We start from the raw sequence: 11,570 nt of genomic DNA on the forward strand, positions 1-11,570 counted from the left end.
TTTCTAAAATCATTATGTACATAAGAGTGAAATATCAACGCCACACTCACCAAAATCTAATTAGTTCTTGAGAATTTGATACAGAAAAAATGCACCGAGTGTGAACTAAAGCAGACCAACCTATCTTAAGACATTGTGATAACAGAAACACAGGCACCTTTACAACAATAAATCAAAAATCTTAGTACGTGAGCTAAAATCTACTGGTATGGTCATTATTGAAGTATTTCCTTTCCAGGTTTCGGCATTGATCGTAAATGAAAATTGGGGTTCGGCAGGCAGAGATGGCATACCGTCGATCAATCGCATGATTGCAAACGTACTCAGTGACATTGAGATTAACAAAATCTACTCGACGGTTGTGCGGTATAATGCAAATGACGCGGAAGAAGCGAAGGGGTTCAATGTTGAGTTCAAAAAGGCCGAGCCAAAAGAAAGGAGATTCGACAATATACTCCGTAGTGGCATGGTTCCAAACAGAGATTATCTATACCTGCACGACTATTTCTATCCGAATTTACGGGAGCTGAAGAGTGATGTTAAACTCGTGTTTAGTTATTCTTTAGCCACAGCCGAGGAGGCGCGAAAGCTAAAGCAAGATATCTTTCACGACGCAGCGCTCTTTTGCATAAACATATGGTACCCGGACACTATTAGCCCGGAAATATTGTCGTGTGATAAGACGGAGCTGTCAAAACGAGATATGGAACTTCCAGATCAATTCGTCGCAGGTTCACGCATCATATCGGTGGGTAAAGGTACTCACGAGCACTTTACACCGGACCATCGAAGAGGTCAGTCGAGCACACATTACTACGTTCAACCTAACTTCATTCACGACAAAACCCTCTCCAACCAATACAAGGCACTGGGCATCGACACAACGTTCGAAATTGTATCAATGCTACAACCCAGAGACTGTACACAATCTCAAGAAATCATCCGACAAGTTTTAACAAATGTCGCCCGCACTTACGAACGCGAGTTTAGAATTGTATGGAAAATTATCGGTGATTTTGCCGGAAAGGAAGACATCATAGAGGAGAACTTTACGCCCTCTGGCGTTAAGCTTCGTATAAGAGTGTGCAGTTCTCAGACGCAAATCGTAGATGCACTACTCGGCTGTCATCTCGTACTCTCACACTCGAAAACGCATATTTCTGATCCGTCGATCTCGTTGGCACTATCACTCGGAGTTCCGCTGTTGATACCGGATAATCTGGACTTCGAACACTTGATTGATAAGTATTTTGTGAACTACAAGAGTGGCTTAATGGTAAAGATCGACGACGAACACGATCTTAGAAAACAACTCGAGGCCAAAATTGGTTCTTATCGTAACGCAGTTGCAAAAGCGCGAGAAATTAGTGACCAAATATCTCAGCGTGACCTCGCCAAAGAGTCGTGCAGTGAACTTCGCAAAGACATAGAAATGCTGCTAGATCGTATATCACCCGTCAGTGAAGCTACACAAGGTAATATCATCAAATGTTCATTGAACAGAGTCGAATTGTAGTGCAACCATTTTCAGAAATATGTAACTATGTATTTTGTTTGCTGTGATTAGCAACTTTTTACAAAATATAAGCCAAAACATACATACATACATACATAAATACATACATACATACATACATACATACATACATACATACATACATACATACATACATACATAAGAACGTAGCTACGTGCGTGCGTGCGTGCGTATCTAAGTACTTACGCTCGTACAAAACGACCGACCGAGCAATCTACCAACTTACTAAACTGGGTAAATATTTAAGTTTAGTTGATGTAAATAATTGGAATTTTGATGATCAATTATTATATATATTATATATATATATATATATATATATATATATATATATATATATATATATATATATATATATATATATATATATATATATATATATAGATACGCTGTCTGTGCCCAAGTTCAGAGATTGCCATAAAGCCATTATAGTCATAACCGGGAGGGCATATTGTATACATTATATATATATATATATATATATATATATATATATATATATATATATATATATATATATATATATATATATATATATATAGATAGATAGATAGATAGATAGATAGATAGATAGATAGATAGATAGATAGATAGATAGATAGATAGATAGATAGATAGATAGATATAATTTGCGATATAATGAATGCAAAGATAAAACAGCTGGCTCACTAGGACTCCTTGGTGTTTTCTGGCCTTCAAGGTAATTTAATCGACCATGTCAAAAAGAGAGATTTGATGCATCCCGAGTGACAGATAACGTCGATAGAACAAACTTAGCACTGGTGAACATATGATGTCAACATATTTCTTTTTCAATTGATGTCATGAATGTCTATGTAAAAGTCGCCCATACATCAAACTACTGACCGCCAAGTCAAAAATCTCATTTTCTTTCAAGAAGGGGATATCTAAATAAGCTCTTAACTGCATGTTCGTCTCAGCTATTCTTCGATGTTTTCCTGTTGGTATTTCTCCTTTCAGTTCGAGAGTCGTTCTGTGTTTGACATCAAACGATAAATTTAAACGATGTATGACCTAATCCTATACGTTATCGTTACCGACAAGGAAAGGGGGCATATGAATATAGCAGAAAGCGTCATGTTTTAGCCTATTATGCAATTTTGTATTGTTTAGTTCTACTCATTAATTTATCCACTTACAAAATGTCACGTCCCTTCTCTATGCGATTCGCAGTGAAATTTGACGAACAGGATATAACTTCCTTCAAAATCGGGCTTTGTGGATCAACCCAATTATAGCAACAAAATTATGAAGCCTGACGTATATAACATCTGTTGATGAAGCCTATTCATAAATATATACATTTAATACTAAAATTTAGAAAGATGCAGGTGTTAGAATGAAACTTGACCTGTATAATAATTTGGTAAATCTTGACTAGCTTTTATCATAACCACTTTCTTTTCCGTGTCGTCGACCTAGTCACTGAGAGAACAGCGGATGAGAACACCTTGACAGAGGATTCATCAACTTTAAGTCGTCGCAGATCAAGTAAGGTAAATATATTACGTATACACTTTGATTGTTCATTGTAGTGATTACAGAGATAGTTAATTAAATGCTGTATATTTTGATAAGAAAAATTATCTAGACGGTTCAATGCGAATTCGTATGCGGATTGCTTTTTAATGCCTGGCAAAAAAATTAGTGTATTATAATAGTTTTCCGTATATTATCTGTTCTTCGGAAAATAATTAGAAGACGCTTCACAAAAGATAGATAGAATTTTTTTCAGGGAGAATAACTTTCTGGGAATATGAGGTTGTTTCATCTGTCTTCTGTTTGTCATTTGCAAGAAAACGTTTGCGATTTCAATTTTTATTTATTTTTTGATAATTAAGGTCAAATCTCGTGCGCAAGTTATTCTGACAGAGCAAGAGTATGTGTCATGCGCATATATTTATAGAGTTTTAACATAATATTTTCTGTAACATGTAAAATATAAATTAATCTATTATGAGGTTGAGATGTTTTTTAATTTTCAGATTCGACTAACTGAAATAAAAATATGACAGCCTGAGTGGCATTCTGTAATGTAGCAGTAAATACCCAATAACACATATTACCTGGTCAGTATGGCTTTAGCCAAGGTTTATTACTCGATAGCGATGTGTAAACCGTAAAGCAAGGGATAACCAAGTAGCGCAATAGCCCTCATGACAGGGTAATTGGCGAAATCTAAGAACACTCTGCAACAATACCGCAATACCCCTCTCTCTCTCTCTCTCTCTCTCTCTCTCTCTCTCTCTCTCTCTCTCTCATGCTCATGATATACACCGTACCACCAATGGAAAAGTATTTTAATTTCCGTCTATTATGTTATAACAGCTGGTGACGCAGGCTCGGCAAGAACTACTCATACTGAAGAAACGGAGCATGTTCATGAGCCAGGTAATTAGTTCCAGAGACCAGCTCTGGAACTGTTAGTTTTTGCTCACTTTCTTTCTGTCTGTCTTTCTTTCTTTCTTTTTTTCTCTATTTCCGGTATTACTACCATAGAAAATGCTATACACAAATTTTACCTTAATTACCCAGAATGCAATGCGACACGCTTATGACGTCATCGCTCAGCTCGGACGGGTTTTACGGGCATTTCTTGTTTGTTTATTTGTTTATTTTTTATTTTGCATTGCCCAACTATCATATTGCGTTCAGCTATTAATAATTCTAGCTTTCTTTCGCTTTGTATTTTGTTGCTTTTTGCTTTTTATTTTTCTCTAAATATTCGCCGTACGTGTTGCTATTCTGTTATGTCATACGCCTTCAATATAGTTTAGACCACTGGTTTTCGCCCGAGTGCTCATGGGTTGAATGAGATTAACAATGGCGGCGGATACGAACGCTTCCCTTGCATAGAGAGAGAAAAGTAGGCTTTGCGTGAGTTTACAAGCGCCGGCTGGGCACATCGTGTACCTAGGCGAGGTGGATGTGCTCGAAAACAAAGATCAATGCAAGTTTTGGATTCAAAATCGGCTGTTTTCGGCGGAGAAACTGCCCGCCGTATTTCTGAAAAGCCACCAGCGGCTTTTTCTATATCAGTTTGCAGGGCTGTGGTGGGAGGCCGTTTAATGCCGGTAACACACAGCCCTGCCATGCAGAGCCACGCATAGCATAGTGAACTGTCTGTCATGCACCGGCATGCGTTGGCTGCACGTAAAAGCAACTCAACTTTCCAAGATCAAACGGTCAGTATCTTGTGAAAACAGCGACATAGCAATGAAAATTGTTTTAGGCAGTGGTAAAAACTCTTAACAGATGAAGCGTTAATTGCTTTTAATCAAATGAAAATACATCTTGCCTCGGTTTTCAAGTTCAACTGCTTGGTCTGATGTCTCCTCTTGTCTGATATACATTTCCGTGCGTTGTCGCCCTCGTCTCTGTTGCGTTTTTAACCGTACATGTAGGCATTTGTAATCTGTGTACTGTAATTCCCTGGACTGCCTTGCTTTTAGTTGTATTCTGTTGTTGTATCAGCCCTCACTATAGGTACGTGCTTGCTTATTAAAATCCCTAGAACTCTGTCATTCTCCACCAATCTTCGTCACACATCTCTTTTCTTCCACTGCTCTGGTCTTTGGAACTTCGTTTTTGCTTGCAAATGCTTTCTAGATAAAATCTTAGATGTTTCTGCCGAATTCTGTTGGCGTTCTGGTCTATGCAGGGAACGTGGTTCCATGAATCAAAACAGCAGAACGTATCGCAGCGCGCCAATGTTTTTTCTCCGTTGTGTAAAGATTCAATCTTGTTTGTGGCCGGGGTGTTTGAATCTCTTAGAAATTGCAAAAAAAACAAACAAACAAACAAACAAAAAAAAGTAAAAGCTATTCAGCAACACGTTCATCAGGAATAGTGTTGCGTGATCTCTTAATATCCTAATCTAGTAATGGATCTAGCTAAATGCGATATATGAAAAAGTTTCTGCTCAACTATTTGAAATTTTATCTCTATATGCCTTTTTTCGTACGTGTTTTCTGTATGTCCGTTTCTCCATTATGGCGTCTTTTCTTCCTTTTCCCCTCTATGTATCGTTCGCGCATGATTTTTACATCATGAAGTTCATACCACTTTGTTCGTATCAAATATTTTTTTTCGAATAAAATCTGAATTTCGTTGTTTAAACAAGTTCTGCACGAAATTAAAAATTGTACTTTCTGATGCAGGTGAGAGTATCTCGGTCTCCTGTGACGTAGCATATGGTATACCAGAAACGGATCGCGAAATGGCTGAGATTGAGAATGAACTATTTGATCCCCAGGAGCAATCCGAAGCACACGAAGCAACCAGACAGGCAGTGCAGAATCTTGAGAGTGATATCGAGGTAAGCGAAGCTGAAGAAGGAAGCATCAGGTACAACATCAGATGCACTACATCTGAAGCACTCCAAGGTGTTTGGCAACGCTATCAAAGCGGTGAATTATGTTATACAGTCCAGACGACCTTGATAACAGCAGAGGTTCTACGTAAATTGCATGCTCTGAGTATCACAATGAGAGTGGTCATCGATCATAGTGAATATAAAGAAGCTCTTCACAGATTGACATCGCGAGAAAAAAAAGGTAAATCCGATAAACTAGCCCTTTCATTTTCACGAGCAGTACTAATATTCCTGCACCATTGTCAAGCTTAATTAAATAACCAACATCTTGCACTTCTTTTCTTCTATGTTTACCATACATTTTGTTAATTTTAACATTTAGCATTAACTTAAAATGTTAATTGCAATACATCAATTCGGAATTGTAAGTAAAGTTGTAAAATACAACATGTAAATGTATTTGCCCTGTTCTGTGAAAGAAGTAATATGAAGTCTCCGGTAACAAATGTCTAATATAAACGCTAACACCTACGACCTTCAAAATTCTCTCCTAATATTCTATTTATGGGTTATATAAATAGCATTTGCATTTTAGCTCGAGCACATCTATGCAACAAAGCCTAGAAATAAAATATTGTCCTCCCTTCAAAACATCTTAATAACAGGCTCAGGACAAGAAACTTCAACTGAGGTGCGGGACAAGAAAACCGAAGATGAATTGCTTCCAGAGGTGGCTGACCATAAAAGCGATGAACAAAAAGCGCTGACTCGGGGTGAGAGAAAATTGAGTGAAACTGAAGTGTTTTTGCACGATACTATGAATGCAGAGCTACGTCAGGAGAACAATAGTCTAAAGGACTTGGTTGCTACACGTGAGAAAGAACGGGATCTTCTGGCTGCGAATGATCAGGAAAAAGTAGACCAAATAAATCATCTTCAGTTAACTGTTGCAGAAATGAAAGGTAAAATTTAAATAATAACACATGAGAGCGAGGGCAATATCACGATTTATTGCTTGCCCGAGGGATTGTGGTCATGATCGAAATATTGATGATGCCCGAGCCGTAGGCGAGGGCATCATCAGTATTTCGATCATGACCACCAGCCCGAGGGCAGGCAAAAAATCGTGATATTGCCCTAGCTCTCATGTGTTATTATTTTTATTACACCGAACAAGCAAACAAGAAAAGTCAGAAAAACATAAAGACTTCTTCGAGTACAGTTCGCCTTTCTGTGTCCGAACCTTAGCGTGAAGTGTTGTCAGTGCCGAGTCTAGGGTTGCCGCTGAAAGTTTGCTGATCTCCTTGATGGTGTATCCAAATTTGTTGCTTGCATAGTCGCTGAACACAGAAATTGCATTCCTTGTTGCCATTTTCGTTCGTTTGCTGTTTACTTGCATCAAAATATCGTCTAACTGTGCCGGTGACAGCTCTGCATAACGTTTCGCAGCCACAGTTGCCGACTGCACTTGCAAGTACAAGCGAACGACAATTTGTTAAGCGCAGAAAGGATGCGCAGTAAGTAAAATGACGTCATCCATGTAATATCAAATGCAGAGGGCATCATCAAGTTCGCAGAGGGCATCATCACGTTCGCAGAGGGCATCATCACGTTCTTTTACATGTCACGTGCGTCGTGTTTAACCAATGGCAGTGCACGCTGAATGAATGAGGTGTAATAAATTAGAATAATATACATCTATAAAACAATTGAGCTTAGCTTGACTGAATAATGGCACAACATGAAAATAAACGTTATAGTCTATCCTATTTTGGAATTAGGATAGAATCGCATTTATTAAATGTTCCATTGGCTGGGGAGGGGAATGCCATGTCTTGAAGGAACCCAGTTCTCTGCACTGATCACCAAGGATTCGAACTCGTAATTACACTCAAGTATTGACAATTGTCTAAAGTGAAATCATACAAAATTTAACAATTCTTATATGTTTATTTGCCATCATCGATTACATAGACATCGAATGTTTCTAAGGGTAACGTTTGTTCAATGACAATTACGATGAAAACTACACTTGGTCTGCATATACAATATAGTTTGCAAAAGAGACAACCGGCACGTAATTGTTATTCTTGTTTAATCTTTCTTGTACGATATATACCGAGCGGTAGAAGTTACTCGTTGAAATTATCAATTTCAGTTTTTCTTTTCTAGTGGCGACCGTCAACGTAACAACAGAGTATTTAATGTTTTTAAATTTCTTTCCGACATCGTTTTTATTCTATAGCTGCTGCTTTCTTTCATCCATTCACTCATATCTTGCTTACTTATCAAAGATTATTTCGTTTCAGGCCTTTTTTACAATCTGTTTGAACCCGAAAAAACTATTGGAGGCCTCGGAAGTGAACCGGGTCAATTCAACAATCCGAGTGGTATAGCAATGGATCGTAATGGTGACTTGATCGTGGCAGATAAGAGTAATTGCAGGGTTCAAATCATCAGTTTGAATGGTAAATGCAAAGTTCCCAACATCTTTGACAAGTACGAGGATCGGTTCAGTCCACGTGATGTTGCTTTGTCTCGCGAGGGCACTTACTTCTCAACTGATCATGGGAAAAAGAAAGTAGTGATTTATGATGTAAATAATAAACTTTATACTTCCTTTGATGTCGCTGCAAACCCCTATGGCATTGCAGTGACTCAGAGTGGAGACGTACTCATTTGTGATGACACTAAAAATTGTGTGAAAAAATACTCACAAGGGGGAAATTGTGAGGCAAGTTTTGGATCATACGGTAAAGATAAAGGGCAGTTTGATTTTCCAAGATCAGTTGCTGTTAACAGTAAAGATCAAATTTTAGTATCAGATCAAAATAATCATCGTGTACAATTGCTAAGTTCCGATGGAGAATACCTCAATGCGTTCGGTTCGGAAGGATCTGGCCCTGGTCAGTTGAAGCTTCCCTATGGCATCGATGTTGACAAGAATGACAACGTCTATGTCTGCGACTATCGGAATGAAAGAATTGTGCAGTTTTCGGCCAAGGGGGAATTCCTACAAAACATTGGCGAGGGAAAAGTATCGCCAAAGTACATTGCCGTCAACAAAGACGATGGCCCACTTCGAGTGGCTGTCAGCGATGGAAAGCGACATTGCATAAAAGTTTTCTTTTTGAAAGAAAATTTTAGTGAACAGGAGTAAGCAAAGCAGGAGCATTTTACTGGTTGGCAGTAATATGCACCTCGATATTGAAAGACTTAAAATTTTGCCCTAAGTCAAGGATACTTTCAAGAGTTGTCTTTCAAAATCAGGAATAAATGTCGCGGAGACCTTGCAAATTTTCGTTTTCCGGAAACAAATTACCTTAAATATACCAATATTTGAAGTTTAAAATGGCTAGTATCCCTATTGTAGCTATATGGTGAAATAAATTATGTTAGATTTTCTCAAAGATAAGAAGGTGAAAATGTACTTCCTAAATTATTTTAAAATGACCCCCGAAAATGCTGTAGGTAAGAACAGTTTTGCTAAAAATTGAGAGTCGGAATATGTATTCACGTGGCGCATTACACGTTAATGCGTTATCCGGAAATACACTCGATGTACCAACTATTTATACATTGGTCCAAAGACTTAACAAGCAGTTATTTGTTATGTGGTTTGGCTAGAGGACGCGTTCTACCTTGAGTAAGTGAACGTGTGTAGGTTCTCATCGGAATTCACATATGAGCTATTTTGACTGGTATCTATCATATCTGTCAATGTCAGATATCTGTAACTGTGTTACTTTAAGCCTAATGTCGTTGTTACTGCCTTAGATTAAAGGTATACAGTCACCTGTAATCTAAATATGCCCATAAATGGTCAAAGGGGCGCCCCTTGGTGTTAAAATGCCGATGTGAGGTCGCTGTTTTTAAAAAGCGGCAACCAAAATCTGTGATTGGTTAGATTTTCTCTTTCTATGGCTAACTGTGGCATCTGAATATTCGTCCGCCTTGAAAGTGGTTGTGTTTCTCAGACGAATCAAATAAAGATTTAGAAGTTTTTTTTGTAACGACAGAAAGTTAAAATTTGGGATGATTTCGTGTAAAGAGTGAGGCACATTAGGAAAAGACATGATTATCCTTTGTATACGTCTTTGCTAACATTTATTGGGAAAGTACCCTAATATTCAGCATACACGTTTGGAAGTTTCTCTTATAGTGTTGTTTATTTACCTTTCAAAATGTGATGCAAATTTGCTTTGTTTGAATATCGAGGCGTTGGAATCATACACCACGTCTTCTTGTTACAACTTACACCATTAACTTTTTACGAATGATATGTGATGGCTTATAGCAAAAGGCATCATGAGCAATATTTGTGTTAGTTTCTGATTTACTCTAATTTTTAGGTCTGTGCTTGCAATAGAGTTGTTTTATATTTGCTGTGTTGTAACTTGACTGTAAGATTACTCAATCCTGTTTTCCCCGGATTTTTAAGTTAAATGATCAAAGTCAACCTCGTTGTTGAAAGAATTCAGTATAAATATTGGTATCATTTTTTGAAATGTTGGGAGTGAATTCTTTTGTAAGTCTAGATAATCAAGGCACCTTTATACTTAGGGGAAATCCATCTTTTCTCTTTCAGTCGTTTTGATTTGTTTTCGAAAAATGTTGATAAATGTATATGCATTGTTAACATTGTTGACATTGAATATGAGTACGTGGTTACTTTTCAACCGTATTTGACGTTTTCTTGAAATTCTAGCAATTAAATCATCATGAGTGTAAACTTTGAATATGATTCACACCCTTATAGTGCGCTTTTTACAATTTCTGTAACGTTAATTCATGAGAACATGAGTGCCAATCTATTATTGACTATCCCATGTTTTCAACGTTTTTGCGTTGTTTTTTTAATCACTCGTTATAATTGTCTTCGTCACTGAATGTTTTTGATAACCGTTTTCCGCTAATTTGGAGTTTTCGATTTTATCAGATCTAAGACAGGCATGTCTTCACTCACATATGCCGTTCTAACTATTGAATAAATGAAGTTCTTTTGATTAAAATTGTCTCCGATTACTTTTTTCCTGGGAGGGTTATTTGTGCCAATTTATCACCGTATATTGTGATTGTTGCTTCGCAGTTTGTATCAAATTTCTACTTTAAGGTACTTCTCCTCAATCGCTCGTCGCCTAAAAAGTAAACACCTGAGACAAGAGAGCCATCTTTTCACTCTATTCTATACTATACGATCCAACATTATAATTATAATAATGTGAACGCATGTACTAGGTAAATGTATGATTATCAATTCAAAGGTTTTTGTAGTAAATTTTTCGAAAAGTGTCTACAGCCTATCAAATATGTTTTAGAAGTTATTGGTAATATATATCCAGACAGCTGCCTTGTCTTTTATGAAACTTTAATCTGTATTTAAAAGAAACATGAACTTTCAATGGAACTAAATGCAAAATTGTCATAAAAAAGGAGAACCGGAATTGAGTTAGAAAATTAAAGATTTTCAGTCTATACTTTGTAATACCAAATATCAGCATCGTTTTATAAACATTGGACGCAGCATGTAAAAAGATGTTGATGTTTGGTACTACAAAACTCCTGGAATTTTTGAACCAAATTCCAGACCTCTTTTTTCATGACAATGATGTATTGCCTGGGTGATGCTCAACAGATTGACTTGCACTTCTCTTTCCAAGGCTGTATTATCATATCGCCAGTCACCGTTTTTAAGTT

General features: G+C 37.3%; 1 protein-coding gene across 1 annotated transcript; it reads left to right on the forward strand.

Annotated features, from left to right (window-relative positions):
* The first annotated feature begins 208 nt into the window (after positions 1–208).
* On the forward strand, positions 209–10,885 carry LOC139129341 (uncharacterized). Its single transcript, XM_070694975.1, has 5 exons — positions 209–1,475; positions 3,887–3,949; positions 5,719–6,114; positions 6,539–6,835; positions 8,183–10,885. Exons 1-5 carry the CDS (start codon positions 209–211, stop codon positions 9,031–9,033), a joined length of 2,874 nt encoding a protein of 957 aa, XP_070551076.1. The 3' UTR covers positions 9,034–10,885.
* The last annotated feature ends 685 nt before the right edge of the window (positions 10,886–11,570 follow it).

Source organism: Ptychodera flava, chromosome 3 (genome assembly GCF_041260155.1).
Source record: "Ptychodera flava strain L36383 chromosome 3, AS_Pfla_20210202, whole genome shotgun sequence".
In the NCBI taxonomy this organism is placed as follows: Eukaryota; Metazoa; Hemichordata; class Enteropneusta; family Ptychoderidae; genus Ptychodera; species Ptychodera flava.